Source organism: Muntiacus reevesi, chromosome 2 (genome assembly GCF_963930625.1).
Source record: "Muntiacus reevesi chromosome 2, mMunRee1.1, whole genome shotgun sequence".
NCBI lineage: Eukaryota > Metazoa > Chordata > Mammalia > Artiodactyla > Cervidae > Muntiacus > Muntiacus reevesi.
Window position 1 is genome coordinate 182,815,406 of NC_089250.1, and position 24,232 is coordinate 182,839,637.

The 24,232-nt window shown below is 61.0% G+C and overlaps 3 protein-coding genes across 6 annotated transcripts in view; 1 reads left to right on the plus strand and 2 right to left on the minus strand.

The window, feature by feature from the left end:
- GLIS2 (GLIS family zinc finger 2) overlaps positions 1–4,943 on the plus strand; it is a 20,407-nt gene extending 15,464 nt beyond the window's left edge. The window contains exons 4-7 of the mRNA XM_065924258.1: positions 243–419; positions 508–641; positions 740–858; positions 2,172–4,943. Of these exons, the coding sequence (XP_065780330.1) occupies positions 243–419; positions 508–641; positions 740–858; positions 2,172–2,971 (1,230 nt within the window). The 3' untranslated portion in view covers positions 2,972–4,943. The remainder of the gene's footprint in view (positions 1–242; positions 420–507; positions 642–739; positions 859–2,171) is intronic.
- A 606-nt stretch (positions 4,944–5,549) lies between these two features.
- Positions 5,550–11,364, minus strand: PAM16 (presequence translocase associated motor 16). Of its 2 annotated transcripts, none has more exons than XM_065924263.1 (5): positions 11,238–11,364; positions 7,357–7,441; positions 6,424–6,560; positions 6,032–6,097; positions 5,550–5,708 (listed from the first exon to the last, which is right to left on the minus strand). In XM_065924263.1, the coding sequence occupies exons 1-5, from the start codon at positions 11,238–11,240 to the stop codon at positions 5,622–5,624; spliced, it is 378 nt and encodes a 125-aa protein (XP_065780335.1). In that variant the 5' UTR covers positions 11,241–11,364; the 3' UTR covers positions 5,550–5,621. The 2 variants fall into 2 exon arrangements, with proteins under 2 accessions (XP_065780335.1, XP_065780334.1); XM_065924262.1 differs by having other exon boundaries at positions 6,032–6,124.
- A 1,825-nt stretch (positions 11,365–13,189) lies between these two features.
- Positions 13,190–24,232, minus strand: part of CORO7 (coronin 7) — a 51,698-nt gene continuing 40,655 nt past the window's right edge. The window contains exons 10-28 of one of the 3 annotated variants that reach the window (XM_065924243.1): positions 20,916–20,970; positions 20,541–20,598; positions 20,300–20,445; positions 20,126–20,218; positions 19,870–20,001; positions 19,301–19,427; positions 18,835–19,010; positions 18,240–18,348; positions 18,047–18,133; positions 17,824–17,966; positions 17,645–17,749; positions 17,482–17,567; positions 16,717–16,858; positions 16,542–16,631; positions 15,648–15,764; positions 15,242–15,377; positions 14,741–14,829; positions 14,350–14,416; positions 13,190–14,196 (exon numbers count right to left, since the gene is read on the minus strand). In XM_065924243.1, the coding sequence (XP_065780315.1) occupies positions 14,045–14,196; positions 14,350–14,416; positions 14,741–14,829; positions 15,242–15,377; positions 15,648–15,764; positions 16,542–16,631; positions 16,717–16,858; positions 17,482–17,567; positions 17,645–17,749; positions 17,824–17,966; positions 18,047–18,133; positions 18,240–18,348; positions 18,835–19,010; positions 19,301–19,427; positions 19,870–20,001; positions 20,126–20,218; positions 20,300–20,445; positions 20,541–20,598; positions 20,916–20,970 (2,110 nt within the window). In that variant the 3' untranslated portion in view covers positions 13,190–14,044. Of the gene's footprint in view, positions 14,197–14,329; positions 14,417–14,740; positions 14,830–15,241; positions 15,378–15,647; positions 15,765–16,541; positions 16,632–16,716; positions 16,859–17,481; positions 17,568–17,644; positions 17,750–17,823; positions 17,967–18,046; positions 18,134–18,239; positions 18,349–18,834; positions 19,011–19,300; positions 19,428–19,869; positions 20,002–20,125; positions 20,219–20,299; positions 20,446–20,540; positions 20,599–20,915; positions 20,971–24,232 lie in introns of all 3 variants that reach the window. The other 2 variants (XM_065924245.1, XM_065924244.1) reach the window with 2 other exon arrangements.

Genomic DNA, 24,232 nt, shown 5'->3' on the forward strand with positions numbered 1-24,232 from the left:
GTGGAGACACTGGTCACTGGGTTTAGGATCCCCAGCCAGCCTGACCTTCTCTAAACTTACGTCTGCATAGACTCTTTCCACAGAGGTCCTATGCACAGGCACCAGAGGCTGGGGCTGGGACCTGTCCCGTGTGGGGCATTGCTCAGCCCCCAGACAGAAGGAGATGGGCCAGGCGGGCAGGGATCTGGGCCAGCGGGCCGGCGGGCAGCTGCTGACCCCGCTCTGCCCCCCACCTCCCCCAGGACCTCCAGCCGCTGCGCTACCTGGACGGTGTCCCTAGCTCCTTCCAGTTCTTCCTGCCGCTGGGCTCTGGGGGGGCCCTGCATCTGCCTGCTTCCTCCTTCCTCACCCCCCCCAAGGACAAGTGCCTCTCGCCAGAGCTGCCCCTGCCCAAGCAGCTGGTGTGTCGCTGGGCCAAGGTGAGCGGGGAGCCAGGTGGAGCTGGGCGGGGCAGGGTCCAGGGCGGGCGGCCCCCTCGCGGGCTCAGCACACTCCTGGCCCTCGCAGTGTAACCAGCCCTTCGAGCTCCTCCAAGACCTGGTAGACCACGTCAACGACTACCATGTGAAGCCCGAGAAGGACGCAGGCTACTGCTGCCACTGGGAGGGCTGCGCCCGCCACGGCCGCGGCTTCAATGCCAGGTGAGGGGGGGCGAGGGGGCGGGAAGGGGGGCCCAAGTGTCCAGCAGCTGAGCCGTGCTCCCCACCCCCCTTCCCCCCTGCCCCACCCCCCGGAGCAGGTACAAGATGCTTATCCACATTCGCACGCATACCAACGAGAAGCCGCACCGTTGCCCCACCTGCAGCAAGAGCTTCTCCCGCCTGGAGAACCTGAAGATCCACAACCGGTCACACACAGGTGAGGGCCCCCCTGCAGCCAGGGGATGGGCGCGCACCCCACTCTGTGGCCATCCCTTCCCGAGCACCACTTGCTGGGGGTGGGGGCACCTGTCCTGTTGGGGGGAGACTTGCCACATGCTCTTGGGGCACAGACACGTCTTCCTGCGTCACACTCCGCACTGTGTTCATGTGGCTGTCGACTCGTGCCCCCTCTGACTGCGGCGTGTCCTCTCGCCCCTCATGGACCCCGGCATGCACAGTAGGGCCAGCACTGGCCAGCAGAGCCACACACCTAATTTTAAATTTCCAAATCACCCACATCGCAAGAAAAAAAAGTACAAAGAAATACACGGTGAGATGAATTATTAATATGATGATACATTTTCTTGAGCCCAGTATATTCAAAATGCAATCATTTTAATATTAAAACATCAATGGGACACTGAAATTCTTCGTTTCCTACAAAGTCTGCAGACTCCGGGGTGTATTTTATTTATTTATTTGACTGCCATGGGTCTTGGTTACATCGTGAGAGATTGTTCGTTGCCGGCGCATGGACTCTGTAGTCGTGGCATGCAGGCTTAGTTGCCCTGAGGCATGTGGGAATCTTAGTTCCCCGACCAGGGATTGAACCCATGTCCTCTGTGTTGCAAGGTTGGTTCTTAACCACTAGACCACCAGGGAAGTCCCTCTGGTGTATATTTTATACTCGAGGCACTTTCAAAAGCTCACAGCCTTGTGGGGTTCTGGCCAGCCCTGGTCCGCGGGGACAGCCCTTTACTAAACCTGGAGCCACTGGTGAAAGTGAAGTGAAAGTGTTAAGTCGCTCAGTCGTGTCCAACTCTGGGACCCCCGCCATGGGGACTGTGGGACTGTAGCCCACCAGGCTCTTCTGTCCATGGGATTCTCCAGGCAAGAATACTGGAGTAGGTTCCCATTCCCTTCTCTGGGGGGGTCTTCCTGACCCAGGGATTGAACCCGCGGTCTCCTGCATTGCAGACGCATTCTTTTCTGTCTGAGCCACGAGGGAAGCCCTGGTGTAAACCTGGGGCCACTGCCGAGTCAGGGTAAAGGGCACCCCTGTGCGCTCACTGTGAGCCAGGCACCAGCAGGGTCTGTATGTCATTACCTGCGAAAGGGGTCGCTGTCATCACAGCCTGAAGCATAGGCCCAAGGCCGAGGGTACATCCAGCCAGGCGCCGGAGTCAGAGCTTCTGTAGGGGCTGGGGCCTGCGTTCTCGGGCGTTCTCGGCTGGCGGCGGAGTGGGTGGGCGGGGCTGGCCTGGGCGCCGGAAGCCCCTGACGCAGGCCCCGCCCCGCCCCGGCCCGCAGGCGAGAAGCCCTACGTGTGCCCCTACGAGGGCTGCAACAAGCGCTACTCCAACTCCAGCGACCGCTTCAAGCACACCCGCACCCACTACGTGGACAAGCCCTACTACTGCAAGATGCCCGGCTGCCACAAGCGCTACACGGACCCCAGCTCGCTGCGCAAGCACATCAAGGCCCACGGCCACTTTGTGTCCCACGAGCAGCACGAGCTCCTGCAGCTCCGCCCGCCCCCCAAGCCCCCGCTGCCCGCTCCCGACGGCAGCCCCTACGTCAGCGGGGCGCAGATAATCATCCCCAACCCCGCTGCCCTCTTCGGCGGCCCCGGCTTGCCCGGCCTGCCCCTGCCCCTGGCCCCCGGCCCCCTCGACCTCAGTGCCCTGGCCTGTGGCAACGGCGGGGGCGCCGGGGGTGCGGGAGGCATGGGCCCTGGGCTGCCTGGTCCCGTCCTGCCTCTTAACCTGGCCAAGAACCCGCTGCTGCCCTCACCCTTTGGGGCCGGCGGACTGGGCCTGCCCGTGGTCTCCCTCCTCGCTGGCTCCGCTGGCGGCAAGGCCGAGGGGGAGAAGGGGCGTGGGGCCGTGCAGGCCAGGGCCCTGGGCTCAGAGGGCCGCAAGACCCCCCTGGAGAGGACTGAGGGCGGCCGCTCCCGGCCCAGCCCCGACGGCCTGCCCCTGCTGCCCGGCACTGTGCTGGACCTGTCCACGGGCGTCAACTCAGCCGCCAGCAGCCCAGAGGCGCTCGCCCCCGGCTGGGTGGTCATCCCGCCGGGCTCCGTGCTGCTCAAACCGGCCGTGGTGAACTGAACCCGCTCAGTGGACGCGGACCACCTGCAGCCCAGCCGGTGGCTCCCAGCCCTGCCTGCCTGCCCCCGACGACGAACGGAAACTCTTCTGCGAAATAGCAATAATGTCCTCCTGCCCTGGGGGCACCCCTGGGCAGCAAGGATGGTGCTAGTAGGGCATTGTGGGCACCCAGGCTCCTGAGGTGGGGGAACCAGGTCTGCTGGCCGGCGGAGAGCCCTGCTCCTGGGAGCTGAGACCTGGCTCATCTCCGGCCCACGCCTGCCCTCCCCCAACCCACTCTGGTTGTCTCCCTCATCCCATGGCCAGCTGGGCAGGTCACCCTCTCTCCCTTGCCCACTTGCCAGCCCTGACCCAGCAGTGGGGGTGGGGCTGGGGGTGGTGTCGGCCCTCCCGGCTGGCCCCAGGCTCCCTCCCACCGCCTTCAGTGGTGAGCTGGGAGGAGCCCCCTGGGATCGAGGCCGCACCTCATCCTGCTTACTCACTGGGCCCCTGCTCTGGAGGCTCCCGACCCCTCTCCCTCTGGTCCACCCTCCAGAGGGAGAGCAAGACAGACGCAGGCCGCGGCTAAGCCACAGCAAGAAGCCACCTCCCCCCATGACAAGGTGCCTCCCAGCTGAGGGAGGGAGGCCCGCTTGACCAGCTGCCCCCCACTGCCTGCCGTCTGTGGTGGCCAGCACACTGCCTGAGGTGGGGGTCCCTGCTCTGAGCTGGCTGGCTGCTTGTCTGCCTCCGCATCCCTCTGCTTTCAGGGAGCCCTGAGTCGGGAGAGGTGCCCAGCTCAGGGAACAGGCGGGGCTGGGACTGGCCTGGGACCCTGCCCCGGGGACGGTGGAGGCCTGCAGGGCAGTTAGAGCGGGGAGGCTGGCTAGGGACAACCCCGGGTCGAGACATGGCTTCTGTTCTGGGGGCGCCAAGGCAGAGCCGGCGCAGGGGAGGGGGCTCCAGGCCAGTGCCAGGCACGGGAGAGTCCCAGTGGCCATGGACGGACGGATGGAAGGACCTGGGCTCGACAAGGGATGAGGGGCAGCGAGGCAGCCACGGAGGCCGTGGAGGCAGAGGAAGCCAGAGGGGAGAGCTGGCCGTGTGGCCTGCTTCCTTTGGCTTCTCTGAACTGAGCCCCTGCCCTCCGTGTCCCCACTCTGGGAACCAGGGGAGCCCAGGGTGCAGGGGCTCCACATGCCCCTGGAGCCCACAATGCTGCCCCAGCCCAGCAGCCAGGCTCTCCCCACCAGGCCCTGACGGGGCAGCAGCTCGTCTCGTGCCCCGCCCTGGGCCCTCGTGCTCTCTCCTGTGGGGGCCCAGTTTCAGTCTGGGAGGTCCTGGCCTTGGCCCTGCCCTGGGCCACACCCTCCATGTCCCAGCTGCAGGATGGGGGAGCTGCGGGGCTGCAGGGGGACCATTGGCCCCCATGCAGTCCCGGGGTCTCCCTGCTGCTTCTCTGCTCACCCGCCCTTTCCTGGACCGCCCTTCTATCCCAGAGGGGTCACCCTGACCTGGCCCGCTGACGGGCCCGCAGTGCTGGCTCTGCCCCTTGAAGGGGCCGCAAGCAGAGCAGGAGGGAGCTGGTCTCCTTCCCTAGCACCCCCACCCCAGACCCAGGCCCCCCACCCCCACAAGGGCCCCAGGCCTTAAGTCCCCTTTGGGGCGAGGGGTTGGACTCAAGCCCCAGGAGCAGAGGAGCAGGGCATAGGAAGGCGACATTAGCTCAGCATGTGACTCGGTGATAGACCAGGCCCGAGGGGGCCGGTGTGCGTGTCGTTGTTGTCCGTCTGTTGTTGCACATTCCAGGATATCAGTATTCTAACAGGTTCTAAGTGCCTTTCTATCGTAGCTTGTTTTTCCTCCTCTTGGCTCCATTGCTGTTAGCATAGAGTTTAAAAAAAGAAAAGAGAGATAAGCTAATGACTATAACAATATATTCCTCCATGTGAGAGGAAGTTTATAAAGAAACGGAATAAAAGTGAGTTACAAACATGCTTTGTCTTAGATGTGTCAGGAGCTGAGCTATGCTGGGAAGACCACCTCCTGCCTGGCTCTGGGGTCCCCCGCCCAGGCCGAGGCCCTGTTCTGGGGCTTCCTCCCAACCTTGTGGGCGCCACAGGCTCGCCATCTGCTGCTGGGAGCTCGACAGGATGGGATGTGTGGTGCCGAGATGGCAGGGTCTGGACCACATGTCATGGGTTCAGCCGCACCCACTATGAGCACCCTGGCTCTAGGAGGAGCCCGGCTCCCTGGCCTCCTTGGGGCCGTCAGGCTGGCAAAGGCTCTTCTTCCTCGGCTGCACCCCGGCGCTGACCCCCCCAGATTACTGAGGGGCTACCACCCAACCCAGTTCAGGAAAGGGAGGCCTGTGGCAAAGCCGGGGCCCGTTCACTGCAGGGCGGGCGGGGCCGACCTGAGGGTGGCATGGGAGTGGCCCCTCGTCCGGTACGTGACCAGCAATCCTCGCCTGCCCCGGCCCCGCTGGGTGTCAGAGGCCAGACCGTGGGCGGGCGGACACCGCCGCCTCCCCTGCCAGCCCCACAGCTGGCAGGAAGAGCGGCCTGCCTCTGGAATCTGGACATGCATACTCAAGAAATGAGGAAAAGACATTTATTACTGAGCTATAAATTAGAGGTGGGTGGGCGGGCGGGCGGGCGGAGACAAGTAGTCACGTTTTGGGCGGCTGCTGTCTCTCCCTGTCCTCCTGGGCCTGGATTCTGAGTTCCTCCTCAAGACGCTCCTTCGCTCGGACCACCTGGGGAGGGGGTCACGAACAGTTAGGCTGGGTGCCCCCTGCCTCCCCAGGTCCTGCTCTGGCTTCCTGGAGGACCGTGGGCAGGTCAGGGAGCTGGTTCCAGCACCCCGCCAGCTAGCAGTCGAGGCCATGGCTGCTGGGGGGCCACCGTCCAGGGTGACACAGGGCCCAGGTCAACACAGCCCCACTGGCAGCCCCAAGGGACTGGGAGTTCAGGGGGCCCCCGAGCCCCGGCCACCCTTCTCCTGCCAGGCTCTGAACTGCAAAGAAGTGAGGGACACCCGATGAGATGAGGCCCCGGTCTGCCCTCCCCCTGTGCTCACCTTTGACTGCAGATAGAAGGAGCCACCCACGGATTTATCGTTCACCTTGAATAGGTGTTCGTAGTTCTGCAGAGGAGGGGAGACGGTGAGTCCCTGGTTACAGAAGCGGGGGAAGCTAGGAGATGACAAAGAAGGAAAGCGAAAGGGCTCGCCCCTCAGCGCGCTGCAATGCTGGGAGCCGCTAAGGGGCGGAGAAGCGGACAGGCGCCCGTGAGACCGGGCCATGCCTCCGCCTCTGTGGCCCGCACAGTGACAAACAACGCTGGCCTTGAATCCCAGCCGGCCGCAGCCAGGGCCCCACTCCTGCCCCCTTCCCTCCCCCACCAGCTGGCAGCCTGCCACCCTCTCCCCACTGTGGTCGGCTTATCTCCGAGTCGGCCGGGGGGCCTCACCTTCTGGATCTCCTCGGGGCTCAGCTTGGAGACATTGAGAATCTGCTGTGCTTCCTGGAGGCTGAGGCCCGAGAGGTTGGAGGCGGCTGCAGACTGGTGTCCTGCGCGTCCCCGGGCGTCTGCCGCTGCTCGGCTGGCTGTGTGGATAGGCAGGTGAGCACCTGGCTCCCAGCGGCCCAGGGCCTTCCCCGGGAGCAGCTCATCGCTGTCAGGGGGTGCGGGAAGAGACGGGCAGGGCTGGGGGGCATCTCTTCTCCAGGAGTGCATTTTTGGGGGTGGGGGTGGGGTAGGCAAATGAGGACAGGTTTTCCCCACTGGAGGACGGAGCAGGGGCTTGTCAAACCTGGCGTCAGGTCTCCAGCCTAGACCAGGAGATGACCCTGTTCCTCATCTTTCCCACCCTCTCACTCTGGGCATGCAGCAAGTCGGGGAGCTTAGGCTGCTAGGGGAGCAGAGTGAGGCTGCAGGCAGGGGTGGCAGCACAGCTGAGACCCGGCAGCCCTGTGGTCACCAAGGCCACTGAAGTAGGCCGTCTCGGGTGACCTCTCGATTCAGGAGCCAGTACCCTTTTGCTTAAAGGGTCAGAGAATATATTTTAGATTCTGCAGGTCAATTAGTCTGTGCTGCAATTACTGGACTGTGGCTGACTGTTCAATAAAACTTTATTTGCAAAAACAGGCAGGCAGGAGGGCCAGCGTGCCCACTCCTGGCTGGATGCTTGTGTCCATCAGGTCTCCCTTCTCTGGCAATGTCCCAAGGTCAAGCACTGCCCCCAACAGTAAATGTCCCAGGCTACCCAAGCTGCCAGAATACAGCCCACAGAGGGTCCCTGCATTCACAGGTGGCCCAGAGTGAGGGAGGGGCCCACAGCTACAGGGAAAATCAGACCCAAGCAGCATCTCCCAGCCCAGGGAGACAGGAACCCAAGTTTACCTGCAAACTCCTGCCGCAGGGCCCGGGCAAAGGCCCTGCCCACCACCTGCGCGCCCATCACAATGATCTGGGCCAGGTACTTGGCCTGTAGGCAAAGGAGGCACCTGTCAGCAGACTGCGTTCTCAGGGCCCCCAAGATGAGTCCTGGAGGTGCTGGGTGAGTGCCAAGGCTGCTGGAGAGCAGAGGTGAGGGACCCTAGAGCGGCAGCCACAGGCCACTTCCTCCCAGCACCTGATATAAGCTTCTGCTCTGGGAGGCATCGGAGGCTCACAGGATAGCAGTCTCTAGTTTTGGGGGACAGGGACCCGAAAGAGTCCCCCAGAGGGAGACAGGCCTCTCCCTCAGCCTTCGGACAAGGCAGACAGGAGCCAAGACAACGTGGCCAGGGAGCCAGAACTTGGGGTCAGTCCCGGACTCGCTGCCAGCTCGGCCGCTGCATCTGAGCTTGGCGGGTCCAGCCTTCACTTGCTGGTGGTGAGATGCAGGGCCATTCTGATTCTCCCCACATTATTCAAGTCCATTCCATCCAATACAACAAGAGAGCAAAATGCCCTCCGCCCTCAAGAAGGAGAGCCCATGAGGTGGGCATGTGGACAAACACAGCAGGGACCAAGTGGAGAAGGAGAGCAGGCCCTGCCTCCGTTCCTCCACCGGCTCACTGCTTCACTCAAACCCCACCTGAGAGTCAGCGCCAGGGCGTCAGACACACAGGACCCAGCCCTGCGGGAATCCCCACTGTCGTGCAGAGTGGAGGGCTTCCACTCCGAGACCACGTGGTCCAGTGTCCCACGGAGGCGAGTGGGGCATCAAGCAGGACCAGAGGTGTGCACAGTCAACGGAGGGAGGGAGCCCTCAGGAAGGACGTGGGGACTCTGAGGGGTGAGGGCACTTCTCCTGGGCAGGAAGGATCACGATGGTAACACGGGGGCTTTCCAGGCAGAGGGACCAGGGGGAACCCACACTAGGGGAGTGCAGGGGACGCCTGGGAGCAGCCAAGAGCCTGGCGGACTTGTGAAACAGTAAGGGGCAAGACGAGGGAGGTGGCTGAGACGGGAAACATGCAGACCTTACTGTGACCAGGGATACCAGACAGACAGCACGTGTGTGTGAGACGGCACACACGTGGGCGCATGGAGGACACTGGCGAGTGCTCGCTGCGGGTCACCACGGATCACGTGGTGCCTCCAAGTGTGTCCAGCAAGAACTTAGCCAGGGTGCCGAGCGTTTTGACGGACACACTCTACCTATTGTGCTGTCTGATCCCGACAGTGCAAGACACCGAAGCACAGAGGGGTTTAGTGACCAACCTGAGGACACACGGCTGGGAGGAAGACGGGCAGAAAACCCACAGCCCGTGCCCCCAGCTGTGCTGTCCCCAGGCTGCCCACTTCACGCAGAGTCGGCGGGGAGGGCGACTGAACAACATGACAAGGATCAGGACCCAACTCAGAGGCCAAAGACAGGCTTGTCAGATTCCAGCGGAACCCAGACTCTGGAACTGGCCTTGCTGGGCCACCTCTCCTTTGCTGGGCGAGGTGGGTGTGGTTCCGGGCCAAATGATAAGTGAGTTTGGATTTCACAAGCCCCGTATTTCACACCAAAAGGCAAAGCTCTCTGAAGACTCGCCAGTGGTCAGAGGGAGGGCAGGGCTGCAGGGGCTGAGGTGAAAAGGCCAACAAGGATGCGCTTCCGGTGGGAGGGTCTCACCTGGCTTCCTCCCCAGCCCAGCTTGCCTGAAGCCTCTCTCATGTGGGACAGGAGGCTCTGAGGTGGACAGCTGGTCCTGCCTGAGGGACAGAGAGGCCGACAGGCCTGCCAGTGGTTCCAAGGATTCCCTTGGCTGGGAGCTCCCGTCAGGCCTTGGACCTCCCCTCCTGCTGCCACACTTGAGAGCGTGCACCACCACACGCCCGCGCTGCCCCGTCTGGGGACCGGAGCCCTGCAGCTGGCGAAGGCCCGCAGGCGGCGTGGGGGCTGGGGGGCGCTTGGGGACGCGCTTTGTCCCATGTCAAGTGCACCAAGAAGGGAGCCCGGCTCCGGACAGACTGATGTGCAAAGCTCCCTTCACGGCACAGCTCCTTGGGCTGGGGAGCCGAGCCAGCATGGACCCACCTTCTTATCAAGGACACAGTGGGATAGAAAGGAGGCTCTCTTTGCCCAGGGCGCCTGCAAACAGTTGCGGGCATCACAACCAGGCAGGAGGAGCTCAGGGCCAGGACCATCACATCTGCCAGGACACATCCAGGGTCTGGGCTGTGGTGGGCACCAGTGGGTGCCCAATACATATCTGAATGAATGCGACACTTGACAGGGCTTCCCAATGCCTCCCACTCCTTCTGCTGAAGGAGGGCTCCGGCTTTCCCACAACAGACACACACACACGCAACTCCCCACTTCTGCTGCTGCTGCAGCCAATACAGTCCACCCCCAGTCTGGTTACAGAGGACTTTTCTGGTTTTATGTTCCCTCACCACTCTCCACCCCACGCACTACAGCCACACCCTTTACTCCCTGACTCCAAGATCAGTTCCCCTACTTCTTTACCCCAAAGTCTCTGTAGCTCTGAATTCATACACCTCGGGGCACTCTTCTCAAGTGCACAATTCAGCACTTTTTAGGATTTTCAATGAGCTGCACACAGCATTTTCATTATCTCACCCCCAACAAACGCCATACCTACTAACCCACTGAATACCCTCCTTTCTATGCCAATATTGTCAAACCCCAACATCCTTCAAGATTTAGCTTGGACACAGCTGGCTGTCCAGTGGTTAAGACACCACGTATCCAATGCAGGGGGTTACAGGTTCGATCCTTGGTCAGGGAACTAAGATCCCACATGCCACCACCAAAAATAAAAACAAAGCTCACATCACCTCCATTTCCTGGAGTGAAACCTTCCCAGGCTCTCTCCATTTCTACCAACCCATCTGCACTATCTTTCTTTTCCCATTAATATATTGTCCTATTTTATGAATTCGTTGGCTTTCTCCTTTAAGGTACAAACTCCTCGGGGGCCACATTTTACTCGGTCCCTCAAGGCTGACTGAGTCAAACGCAGGAACATCTGTGAGGGACCCAGCTGGGAGTGGTCCTCAGGAAAAGACAGTGACTATTACAAGGTAAGAACAATGTGCCCCTACGTGTGTAGTCTCAGTTAAAACCACGATGAGAGACTCTGGAGAAGTCAGACTCTTTAAGCTCCAGGTTGTTTACCTGTAAGATGGGGAAAATGAGAGCATCTGCTTAAGCATTAAATGTGAATCTACCTAAGCGTCAGCTCGGGGCCTGGCACTTGAAAGCACTCACGTTATCACGATCAGTTAAGAAGTGGTTCCTCAAACCCAGTGCCTCAGTAACTTGGGGAACAATCCTCTATCAGGGGATAGACCTCAGGACTCTGCACTGGTAAAGGTCCCCAGATGGCCTGACTCAGCCAGGGTGGCCCACGTCTGTGGGCTGGCTCGGGATGCCTACGGTACCCCAGATACGCTCAATTATCGGTGTCGCAGGGTCAAGTCCCACTTCTGCCACTTGCTCGTGAAAAGTCCCGGAGCCCGATTAACCAGCTTTCAAATGGGAACGATGATGGGGCGACACCATCAACTAGCTCGGGGATCGAGCAAGGACCCCCTGCACATGGCTGGCGCACGCGGCGACCGCATCTGCTCGGTATTCCCCGGCCCGCCCCGCCCTCCAGCCAGAAGGCTCTCCCTGGGCCCCGAGGTCGCCAGTGCCCGTCGCAGAACGCCCGGCGGCGACCCCCGCCTAGTCTCGGCTTCTTGCCGGGCACACAGTGGGGCGAGGGGCGCCCGCAGCCAGACCGGAGCTGCTCGGCCCGGCCCCGCTCCCGGCCTTTCCTCCCCTCGGGGGGTCTCACCATGGCGGCGACTCAGCTTCGCGGGTCCGGGGGTCTGACTTCCTGGCCCCGCGGCCCCGGCTCAAGGGCGGCCGGCGGGTCAAAGGTTAAGGGAGTCTGCGAAGAGCGCATGCGCCGGGCATGCGCGTTGCTCCAAAGGGCGGGGTCTGCGTCCGCCTCCCGCGCTGGGGAACCTCCGGAGGCTTAGGACAACGTAGACCCCGCCCGTGACTACCCTGGTGTGCTAAGAGCAAAGAATAACACCTGTTCTATCCGGGGCGGGGAGCTACTTCTTCCCTTCATTTTGCCAAAATATTTGGGACTTAAAGACATGAAATAACCATACATTTCACAAACGTAATAAGGAGTAAGATGCTAAATTCTCACCAATATTTAAGAACACAAGAAAACTTTAAAAAAAGGCTTCGGGAACATCTCTGGTGGTCCAATGGTTAAGAATCCACCTTGCAGCGAAGTGGACAGGGGTTCGATCCCCAGTACCGGACCTAAGACCCCACATGCCACAGGGGCAACTAGGCCCAGGCAACAACTGCTGAGCCCTCATGACAACAAAGATCCCACGTGCAGCAACTAAGACCCGACACAGCCAAATAAATTAATTAACAAATTATTTTAAAAAATAGTCGTTAAAAAAGAAAAACCGGTTTCATTCCAGGTTCCTTCTGTCTGGGGAGGAGGGCTCTTCTCACTCCTCCAAGTCTTTGTTCCAAAGTCAGCTTCTCAGTGAGGCCACCTTGACCCCCTACCAGGGCTGCAACTTGTACTCCATTCCTTTGCTTTTCTAAATTTCTGGTTGCACCACACCACCCAGGAGCTCTTAGTTTCCCACTGGGGATTGAACCCATAGCCTTGGGAGTGAAACCGTGGGGTCCTAACCACTGGACTGTCAGGAAAGTTCCTCTTTGCTTTTCTAATACTACCAGCTTTATTGGAAGATAATCACACCCCATACAAGTCACCCCTTGGAAATTCACAATTCAGTGCTTTTTCACATACTCAAGAGTCATGCAACTATTTCCGCTAGTTCCAGAACATTTTCATTCCCTGCTTAAAACTCCACACTCATGAGCAGTCATTATCCATTTCCCCCTCCCCTAGTCCCTGGTGACCACTCACTGCCTCCTCTTTCTATTGGTATTCCACAAAAATGGAATCATACTATATGGTTTTGCCAGGTGGCGCTAGTGGTAAAGGACCCACCTGCCAATGCAGGAGATGTAAGCAAGGTGGGTTTGATCGCTGGGCTGGGAAGATCCTCTGGAGAAGGAAATGGTAACCTGCTCCAGCATTCTTACCTGGAGAATCCCATGGACAGAGGAACCTGGCGGGCTAGTCTATAGGGTCACAAAGGGTTGACGCATGCACGTGTCTGGTTTAAACCTCCATTCTTGATCCCTATATGTATATTTTTTTCTGAAACTCTTATCACATTCTATCAAATCATACCATTTATCTGTTCCCTCCCACTAGAATGTGGATTCCTGGTGGGCAAGACCTCTTTTCTCCTTTTCTCTATTCTTGGGCATCAGCACCTGGAAGAATGGCTTTTTTTTTAAGAATGGCTTTAAAAAAAAAAATCTTATTTGCTTTATTTTCAACTGTACTGGGTCTTTCTTGCTGCACGCAGGTTTTCTCTAGCTCGGGGGAGCGATGCTACTCTCCTGCTGCAGAGCACGGGCTCTGGAGCGTGGGCTCAGCAGTTGTGGTGCATGGGCTTAGCTGCTCCACGGCACATGGAATCTTCTCAGACCAGGGATCGAACCCATGTCCCATGCATTGGCAGATGGATTCCTAACCTCCGGCTGCCTCCTACAGTGTTCTGGACCGCCACCCTTCTTTCCTTTCCTCTGAGTCTCCAAACGCAGTCTTCCTCAGCGCCCTTCCTTTCATCTGAAACGTTCTTCTCAGGGCTCTCTCCATGGCTTTGTGACTCTTAGGTCTTATCTCTTAACTTCGTCACTTCTCAAACCCTGACTACAGTCTCCCCCAGCATCCCGGGGACTCCCTTTCATGAAGTTTACTTCACAGTTCTCTGCACACTGTCTATCTGCAAACTTGAGCAGAGTCCGGCTCCCCTTTGCCTACTAAAACTGTGCCAAGTGCCTTGAGAAGCCTTGTCTCTCCCGTTCATTACCGGAGCTGCCATCCAGAGAGAACCCGGCCAGTTACTCATGTGTCGGATGAATGAATGAATTCCCAGCAGGAGCAGAGTGAGGCCTGGGATCAGGCGGAGCCCAGGGCCAGACCACCGTCACCCTTACTGCTGTCCCCCTCCCCTTCCAGCCAGCCCAGAGACCACAGCGGCACCATGGTGGCCAGCTTAGAAAAGTTTAATTGTTGAAAACATCCAGGACACGTGCAGGCCAGTCCCTGCGGGGCTCATACGCCCTTAAATGGGCTATTAGCTCTGTGACACCCATTTTTCTTGGCTTCAAGCTTGGGGAGCAGGGCAACTGGTTCCAGGCCCCTGAGGCTGGAGCTGCTCCAAATGGCCAGGTTGGGGGCCCAGCCCCCTAGACCCTTGACTGGAACTGGGGCAGCAGGCAAGATGGGACGGCATGTGATAACTGAAGGTGCTGAGCGAAGCCAGCCCAAGCTGGGACCAGCCCAGGTCAGAGTAGGGGGGACAAGAAGCCCAGCGCCTACCCAGGGACGTGCCCCTGAGCCCTCACCCCACCCCACCCCCAAGCCCTGGCTCCGCATGCTAGCAGGCAGTGAGGAGAAGCGCCCAGTCCTAGAAAGAGCAGAGATGCGGACAATCCATGGTGACTGCAGCAGGGCCCAGAGGCCGTGGAAATGCCCAAGACTCAAAGGAAGCCAGGGCTTCTGGGATGAGGTGTGCCAGGGCCAGAAGGTGGCTTCCAGTTTGAGGGAGCGATGTGAGGTGTGCAGGGGCACCAGACTTCCCAGAGGTGGCAGTGGAGGGTGAGGCTAGAGGCGGCTGGTGGGCAGGCTAGTCCTGGGGAGATGAACCAAGAAGTGAAGTGGGGGGGAGTTGGGAGGGTCCGGGAGGCGGGAGTGGGTGAGCAGGTTGCAGGTGTAAGTCGGGGAGGGATGGGAGAGGATGGTGGCCCCCCAACCAGTCCACTCACCCACTCGTCCTCGTCCACACCTTCAAAGGAGTCCTGTGGGAGCGGGTCCTCCCGGTTCCCCAGCTTCGCCACCATGGCGCTCAGCAGCTGGGGACAGGGTGGACGGAACAAGAGGTGGGAAATGAATGGCGGTCTCTGCATACGGAGGTCCCAAGTGCACTTGGGTTGGTTAGGTTGAGCCCGGCCAAGCCAGGGTAGGGCCTCTCCCTGCCCTTCCCTGGCTTCCTGAGTCCCGTCCCCCCATGCCGGTCAGTTTTAGAATTTTGGAAGACCTCCCCATCAAGCTGCCCAACTGACAGATGGGTGACACTGACTCCTGGCCCAGTCGGGGTCAGATTAGAGAGCTGAAAGGCTGCGCCAGGTGCAGCCAGGACCCCTTCCCCCGCTGCCACCAGCCCTCTCCCCGCCTACCTCTTCTTTCTTCTGCTGGTCTGACTTCTCCTCCAGGTAGACTGAGGCGGGGGCCCGCCGGGCAGGGGCTTCACGGGGGGCCTGGCTCACTGGGGCGGGACCAGGGACAAGTATCAGGCAGGAGAGAGGCCCCTTGGGACCAGGCTTCCTGGTCCGACCCCTGGGTTCCAGCCCATAGGGGATTCCATAGCAGAGTCCAGAGGTGGCATTCACAGCTACTCAACCCTTGGTTCACGTGGCCTGCCCTCAGCACCAGGCTATGTGCATGTGCTCATGCGTATTTGGGGCGGGGGGCTTCTGATAGAAACACAGACCCTGGGCCCTACCCTCTAGGGGCTCAGACACCAACTCCAAAGCACAGCCACCCGTCCCCAGGAACGCTAGAGCTTCCTGAGTGCCAGCAGGGGTGGAGGGTAAGACTTGGACCTTCTGCCCCTTTCTCCAACCCCCACCTGCTCCCCTCCACCCTCCTCTCCCCCATCGCCTAGGCCCTCATCCTACCTGGGGTCATGCCGGGGGGCTGCAGGCTGAGAAGCCGGGGCTGCCCGTTAGCACCTCCCAGCCAGGCCTCAGCGCTGAGCGCTGGCTCCCAGCTTACAGCGGTGTCGGGAAACACGTCATCCTGGAAGAACTCTTTCTGCAGCGATGGAGGAAGGGGCTGCTCTGAGGCACTGAGCAGAGGCCCAGGGCACACAGGCCTCCACTGGGAGGGGGGCATGGTGAGACCCAGGACCCCAATCTGAGGTTTCTATGGGGCTCAGAATGTCAGCAGCATAAAAGGGTGCAGATGCCCCACAGAGCAGTGGGTGGGGCAGCCTGGTGATAAGACCAGCCAGGCCCCAAAGCCCCTGACAGGGGCCAGGGAGTGGGGGGGGCTGGGCGTTGGCATGCTTCATCCCCAACTCACCCTGACTCGGGGCAGCCGGAAGGCAACAGGCTCCAGGGAGGTCTGGCGAAGTCGCAGGCATCGGGCGAACTCTACCTCCCGCACATCACATTCTATCTTGGGCAGGAGGATGAATCCCTGGGGTGGCAGGGGAGTGTGAGAAAGTGAAAGTTGCTCAGTCGTGTTTGACTATTTGTGACCCCGTAGACTGTATAGTTTATGGAATTCTCCAGGTCAGGATACTGGAGTGGGCAGCCTTTCCGTTCTCCAGGGGATCGTCCCAACCCAGGGATTGAACCCAGGTCTCCCACACTGCAGGCAGACTGATTACCAGCTGAGCCACGGCTGACGCTAGAGTCCAGAGTTCGCTGGCACCCAGGCCCCCAGTACCCCTCACTTAGGACCTCCAGGAGCAAGGCCTAGCCCTGGACGGTGGTGTGATGTTTAAAAACTAGCTCTTGGGAGGAAAAATGCCCTGGTTTGTAGCATTTGCCTAGTTCCATGGTGTAAAAACTGCCCGCCTGGCCAGCTTCACGCCAGCAATGTGACTGGGGGAATGCAGATACGGGAAGAGAAGTGCCGTAACAGCTCATGATGGATCTCTGGCAGACAAGGGCCCACAGATGTAAGTAGCCTCAACAGCACAAATAACAGTGAAGTCAAATAAAGTAATTGCAAAGTGATAAATTAAGTATCTATTGCCGTGGTCTTTAATGCAACTTACTTGTGGGTTCATAAAACTTAACCTTACGTAGTTTAATTTTCAGTGATGGGTGAGTTTAACAACCAGTTCCCAAGGCGGCTGGGCGACCCGCAGGTCCTATGTGCCTGTGCAGTTCGCCCACATGGCCACTAGAGGGCGGAGAGCCGGAGGTCCTACCTGGGGACCGACCCGGAGTCCGCGGGCCGGCTTACCTTGTGGGGATCGGGCGATGTGAAGCTGTTGCACTCCAGGAAGAAGGGGGACTCGGGGAGCAGCTCGTACAGGAACACGCGGGTATCGCCCTAGGGGGTTGGCGGCAGTGAAGCGGCTAGCTTCAGGTGCCTCCCCCCCATACCTGCCCAAAGCCCCCTGTGCGCCCCAGCCCACCTTGCCCGTGAGCAGCACCAGGCCGGTGTCCGGGTCATAGCTGGGCAGCAGGGTCGAGGGAGCCACGTCCAGCCCCAGCACTGCGGAGGGGCCACCAGCCAGGGCCTCGGCTGAATACAGGAGGAGCTGGCGCTCGCTTCGGCTGCAGGGGGACAGAAGCAGGTCCTCAAAGCGGGAGGGGCCTGGGGCAGGCACGACGACTCCAGCATCTCTGGGCTTTTTCCCCAGCATTCTGCTCTAAGGCCCTTGCTCCAGCCCGTTCCACCCAGAGTCCACTGCCCTCTCCTCTGGATCTGTGGTTACCAGTCCCTTTGTGACCCAGGTCAGAGATACCTCTCTTAGGAGGCCCCCCTGCCCCCCGATCCTCCCTCCAGAGCACCAAATGCCCATCCCCTGGATCTCTCCAGGAGGCTTGGTTCTGTTTTGTGTGCTTCATCTGGTCCCCACCAGGAATGGGCTCCTCGCACCTGGGACAGATCTCATTCCTTTGGGCCCCCAGTTGATTCCTCCCCATCTCTCTCCCTCTCATCCATCCATCCATTCACCCATCCATCCACCCCACCATCCATTCACTGACCCACCCATCCATCACCATCCATCTATCCATCCACCCATCCAACCATCCATCTGTCCACCCAACCATCCATCCAATAAGTGAGGGTGGGGACAGCTTCTGCACATCTGACAGGTGTATGCATATCTTGGGGATGGGGCGCAGTGGATGCTGAGGTCTGGGGATGGGAGTGGCGATCCCAGAGTCCTCACCTGTCAAAGCCTGACACCAAGAGATAGTGACCGTCACAAACCCACACAACGCGAGCTCCACGGGCCCCCTCGGGCCCTGGGCCTTCCTGTTAGGATACAGCATATGAGGCTCGGCCGGAACCCCCACCGGGTCTGAGGGCCACCCCCAGCCCATCCTGCTCACCTGCAGGGGCTCAGAGCTACCCCGGGGCTCATAGATCCGCAAGCACCCGTCTTTGCAGACAGTGGCCAGCTGCTGCCCATCGGGGCTCCAGGCCAGGCCAAAGATCTGGGGGCAGGTGGGAATGTGAGAAGCAGCCTCTCGCCCCACGGCTGGGCACCTGCCCCCCAGAACTGTCCTACCTGATCCTGGTGGCCCTGCAGCCTCAGTCGCTCGGCTCCGACCTTGAGGTCCCAAATTCGAACGGTGAGATCATAGGAAGAAGAAGCCAGCACGTCGGCCGCCAGCGGGTGGAAGCGCAGAGAATAGATCTTCTCCGTGTGGCCTGGGGTTGAGGCGTGGGGTGACACTGAGCCCCCCAAGAGCCTCTGCCCACCCCCCAGCCCCTACCCGGGCCCCCCTCACCTGTGAGTACAGCCTCAGGTGTAGTGAGCACCTCCTGCAGGCCCTCAGGGGGCACCCGCCACAGCCGGATCCTGGCGTCCTCCCCAGCTGTGGGGTGCGCAGGCTCGTCACTGCTGGCCCAAGGTCCCCAGACTTCCCTTGACCCCATCTGGGGCCCCAGGACCCTCCCTCAAGCCCAGCCCATCCTCCTTACCCACAGCAAGGCGGTGGGGGTCAAAGGGGTCCCAGGCCAGATCAGTCACGGCCACCCCATTCTGCAGAGTGGGCAGTGCAGTGTCGGGCAGACGGCCGGGCTTCCGCAGCTGTGGGAGGTGCCCCCACCCCGAGGCCCATCAGTAACAGGCAAGAGAGCCCGGTCCCAGTGGCTGCAGGGCAAGCGGCACGCCTGGGCCTCACCCTCTGCAGCCGATGACCCCCCCCGGGTGATGCCCAAGCTCTCTGCTCAGTCACCTTGTGCTCTGAGCCCCGTGCCAACCGTGAGGCCCGAGGGAAGTGAGGGGGGGCGGCTGGGGCGGTGGGAATAGCTCAGGCTTGGGGCTCAGGGGGCCTGGGTTTGATTCCCAGTTCCACACTTACACAGTGTGTGACCCCACGGGTCACTTAGCTTCTCTGTGCCTCACCACTCTCATCTGTAAGACGGGGATAAGAGTGGCACCCCCAGCACGGGGTACTAGGCGGGGTGCCTGGCACATGGTTTGAGCTTAAAGAAGGTGAGCTGGCGTGGGCACTCGACACCTTCAGCACCCTTCAGGGGGACATGGGGACAGCGTGGCGGGGCTGGCCCTCACCTCCAGCACAGCCACCTGCCCCCCGCTGCTGAGCAGGGGCACGGCCACACGCAGCTGGTTGGCGCAGAAGCCGTCACTCTCGCCAGGCGTGGTGAGGTTGAGCCCCTTGAGGTTGGTGATGTGGCTGTCTCGGTGCAGGACAATGCCCTGAGCGTGCCGGAACTTGGAACTGGGGCCTGGGTGCGGCGAGCAGCAGGGACATGGAACCACGTGAGGTGAGGGTCCCTGGCTTGCCCACCCTGGGAAGCCCTAAATCTGGACTGCCTGCTCCCCTCGGCAAAGGACCCCAGCCTCTGCCGGTCTGACCAACTCAACTGCCAAGATCTCAGAACATACAGGCCATCGAGACTCCCTTCACCCCACAAGAAAGTGACTGGTACAGCAGGGGAGTCAGAACTGGGGTGCAGAGGAGGGTGGCTGGGGTGGGGGGTGGCCCAGGGCGCCTGTGCTAGGGGGTCACGCTTACCCAGCAGGCTCTGCAGGGACCGCTGGCTGGGGCTGGTGCCGATGCCGCTGGTGCTGGTGAGTGAGGGCCCCAGGCTGGAGGGCGTGGAGGGCGAGGTCAGCGAGCTGGGCGGGGAGGAGAAGCCCTCCTGGGGGAGAAGCACCCGATCAGCCAGCGGCCCCTGGTGGGTGAGTGGTCCGCCAGGGGGACGCGCCAGGGTCCAGGGTCATCACCCTGGGACACCGGGGTAGGTGGGAATCCCCACTGCAGGATGCGGGGTTGGAGACGCAGTCACTGACGGGGCAGGAGGCAACACGGGGGTGAACCGGGCTTTAGTACACGGGGCAGCGGGTGGCAGCTGCCGGCTTCTGACTTTGTGGGAAGGCAGGCCTGGAGTGGTCAGGATCGTTGAAGAGAGGCTAGAAATCTATAATTTCTTTTTTGTGTGTGTGAAAGTCTCACTTCCTAGGCGTTTTGCACAATTTTGAAAACACTGGGGTTCTTCACTTCTGCTTTTCGAGTTTCTGACACCCGCTGGGCAGGCCACATGCTCCGGCCCGCCCAGACCCCCGCCCCCTGCTGATACTCACGCTGGGGTCCGAGTCGCCCACAGGTGTCCCCACGGACCGGGCCGCGGCAGGGGTGGGCTCTGCAGGGGGTGCCAGGCAGGAAGTGAAGCTGGGGTGGGCCCGGCGGGCTGGGTGCAGGCTGACCCTCTGCACCTGTGGGGAGAGGTCCGCGGTGGAGGCAGGAGAGGTGGGGCCCCAGGGAGGCGGGGGTTGTGGACACCGGGCCGCTGAGTGCCAACCATGGCCAGTGGGGCTGTCAGCCAGGCCCTGGCCCTACCTGCTGGTCGCTCCCTGCCCACCAGGCGTGGGGGTCGGAGGCGGGCACACAGCCTGCGGTGTCTGGGAACAGGTCTTCATGGAACTCCGCGGTCTGGCGGCAGACAGGGGCGGGCCAGTGAGCTCGGGGTCCCCCACCCCAGGCCCTCCCGGCCCCTCCCCCAGGACCGCTCACCTTGCGGGGTACGTGGTAGCTGATAGGAACGATGGCCGTGTCGGTCAGCTGCAGGACGCGCAGCACCTCGCAGCCCATGACGGCTAGCGCCCGCCGGGGCACAAGGGCCACCCCCCGCAGCGCGCTCTCCAGGAGGCACTGGGTCACTGGCGGGCACACAGCGGGCAAAGGAGGGTCAGGGCGGGCCAGGGGAGGAAGGGCGCGATGGCACGCGTGGGGCGTGGGGCGGGGCAGGGCTCACCCGGGCTCAGTGCTGGCTGCTGGGGGGCCACCTCGTAGCAGTAGAGCTGGTTCTCTCCCTGCAACGAAGCCCACCCAAGCACGTGCTGACCGTGCTGGCGGTCTGGGCTGCCCGGCTCCACTCTGGCCACCCCATCCCTCCCCGAGGACCGAGTCACAGCACCACCATGGCAGACGCCTACTAAGCGCCCAGCCAAGCTGGGGTGCCGCCCCCGGCGGGGAGCTCACACTCTAGCCTGTGACCCTGACTGTGTGCCCGCAGCCCGGGCAGCAGTGTCCCAGCTCCCTGCCTCTGTATGGGGGCGGCGAGCATCCTACACTCCCTACTTTGCCAGTTGAGGCCAGGTCTGGCCCGACGTGGGTGGGTTCTTCTCACCTTTCCCGCCAGGACCAGGAGCCCCGAGTCTGGGTCCAGCAGGGGCATCAGAGACCTGGGGGAGAGAGACGGCCGGTCGTGGGAATACGGCCAAGTCCCCATGACCGAGGGGCAGCAGCAGGGCTGAGAGTGTTGCAACCCTAGACAGGGGCTCAGGCCAAACTCAACCGTGGCCGGGAGGGGTGCAGTGGCATCCACGCTGGTGTCTGGGGACCCTCCACCCACCCTCTCTCCCTGTGCTCCCAACAGGCCCATGCCTCCCAGCCTTTCTTTCCTGGGGTCCTCCATCTGCAAGGCAGGAGACCTGAGTTCGACCCCTGGGGGGGAAGGAAATGGCAACCCACTCCAGTACTCTTGGCTGGAGAATCGCATGGGCAGACAAGCCTGGTGGGCTGCAGTCCATGGGGCCACGGAGTCGGACGTGACTGACACTATTTCCATCTGCCCAGCTGCTTCCCCCCAAGACTGTGCCAGGCCCTGGGTGCAAGAGAGCTGCCCCCACCTTCAGCACCTCAGCCCTGCTCTCCTCCCATGCTCAGCAGCACCAGGAAGACCCCCCCCAAGCCCCCCACGTAGGTTTTGTCTGGTCTCACTCCAACAGCCTAGACAACAGGCCAGGGAAGGTGCAGGGGAGGCGCTGGAGCTGAGGACCCCCTCCATCCCTCCATCCCCACCCAGCACAGTCAGCTGGGCGCTCCCGGATTGCACTAGGGCCATCGCCTCAGTCACCCAGCTCCTGGGCCTCGATGGCATTGTAGAGGCTGGGCACCCCCCTTGGCAGCATTTCTGAGCCCCTGTGCCCGAGCCTGGGCAGTGAGGGAGGGTCTGAGGCCCAGGGTGGGGTGGCAGAGGCGTTCAGTCTCCCTCCATCAGGTGAGCAACAAAGAAGCAAATGACACCTCTCGAGAAAGGCAGGATTAGATTTGTGCAGAGCAGAGGTCACAGTGTAGAGACGGGTAGGAGGAATGAAAACAAGAGTCTGAGACCAAGTGGGCTAGGCAGGGACTCTTGCCACCCTGCTGCTGCCATGGCGAGAAATGGGGGAGTGGCCTGCCGGTTCCACCAGGGCATCGGTGGCTCACTGGTGCTCTAAACCGATCTCCTTAAGAGGCTTGACTTGGCACCCCACCCCCATACCCCAGTCCCGTAGGCCCGGCTGGCCAGCCCACTGACTCAGATGCTAGGGGCGCGAGGGCAGGAAGTCTCGGAGGGCAGGGCTAGCTTCTCTGACAGGTCAGGCCAGTCTTCCTCGCCTTGGGCGGAGCTACCTGAGCAGCTCCGTCAGGCAGGAGCATCCTGCCCCTGCTGTCACACAGGCCAGGAAATGGGGTCACGGCACCCAGCCCTGAGGGTTGGCCAATAGCTGGCACGGGCCTGACCCCAGGCCTTGTAAAGACAGCCAAGCCAAGTCTGGATCTGGAATGCAGAACCAAGCCCCAGCCTGGCATGGGGCCAGAGGGCATGAGAGCTGGCGCAGGCACCTCTCCTGCTGCTGTGGCACCAGGGGAGGGCTGGCATCTGGGCCTGCCAGTGGGAATGGCTTTGACCTGGGTCTGAGGGTCTGCTCTGGACTCAAAGCCATGGGAAGTCTAAAGCCTGGATCTGCCCCTGACCTCTGAGCCCAGGTCCCAAAAGATGGGAGAACAAGGGTGGCATCAAGTGGGTCCTGTGGGGGAGGGCTTGCTGTTGTTCACTTGCAAAGTCGTGTCCCAGTCTTTGTGACCCCATGGACTGCAGCACTCCAGGCTTCCCTATCCTTCACCATCTCCCGGAACTTGCTCAAACTCACGTCCATTGAGTTGGGAGGGGTCAGCCCCTGATAATCCCACCAACTTTCCCAACGCTGCTACAAATAACACAGGCAGGACCGCAGAGAACCTGCCAGGAAAAGCAGCTTCAAGAACCCTTCCCTAGTTTTCTCCGCTAAACCATCACTCTACTCAGACCCACCACCTGGGTATCCGGGCACTGCCACTGGTCCAAAGCAGTCCAAGTCCCTGGGTTCTGCTCTGATCACCCAGGCTGCCCAGTGGGGTCTCCCCGAATCAAGCCCTGATCCCCACCCCCACTCCCTTGCTCCCTTAGAACTAGGTCCTAAGACAGAGTAGTGCCTTGAAGCCGAAAGAGGACAGGATGGACAAACTGGGGTGGGGGGTGGCATCTCCTGGAACCTCCCTTCAATTTCTGTGTGGACAGCAGCATGGCCAGTGTGAGCCTAGTCTCGGGATCAGGGCGGGGGCTGGACACTTTAAGAAGGGGGTATTTCACTACCAGCAAGAACAGGTCACAGAGGCAAGAAGCCCCGAACCTGTCAGCTAGTCCTGTTCCTTTAGGAGCGTCGGGCTGGACTTCCCTGAGGGCCTTAGGGGGCACAAGGGGCCCAAGGGCAGAGCCACATGGTACCGACCGCAGACTCAAACCCTGCAGGGAGCGGGGGGAGTGCAGCAGCCTGGGGTGGGGTGAGTGGGCATGACTGGGACGGGGGCAACCTGTGAGTCCAGGCCTTGGTCACAGGGAGCAGCGGCCACCTAGCCTCGGCTGAGAGTTTCCGCTCAAGGCAAGCCGGGAAGTTCCATTCTAATGTGAAAGCATTGGACTTTTCAGCGTTGCCAGTAGCTTCCAACTTTGATAAAATCCCACGTGAGACAAATGAAATACACCTGAGGGCCTGCACACTGGCCCAGGAGTGGACATTCAGAGGTTTGCAAGGCACACCCCACATCCACATAAAACAACAAAAGCGAGGGGTGCAGATCCCTGCCCATCCTGGAAGGTGGCCCTGTGGGGGGAGAGGTTCTGAGGAGGAGCAGAGAGCTGAGAAAGAAAAGTCTAGGAGGTCACTGTTGCGGCTGAACCCCACTTAGCCCTGCTAGAGATAGGACATGGGAGGCCATCCTGCCTTCTGGGGGCCATCAAGTTCTTCAAAGACCACTCAAACCGCCCCCCTCCCAAACTGGTGTGGCCATCTGCTGGGATAAGCCGTCAGGCCCCCCGAGATGTGAGCTGGCCCAGCCAAAGGTGCTGGCTGCAGGCTGGGCTGGAGGGGGTGGTGGGTGTCCTGGAGCCTGGCTTCAAGTCAGGAGCTGAGCTGGTCCCCAAAGGCTCCGAGGCACAATTCTGACCACAAGCACTGAGGGGGTGGAGGCGGGGGGAGGGTAGAGCAAAGAGTTTTCCTGGAAGCCTCCAAGGCAGGGGATTTTTCTGGACTAGTCCAGCCCCTGGCACCCGCCCTTCTGCCCCATCAAAGGGCCACTGTCAGCAGCACCCGGGCCCCACCTCCTGACAGTGAGGCCCAACCTGGCCCTTCAGCCCAGCAC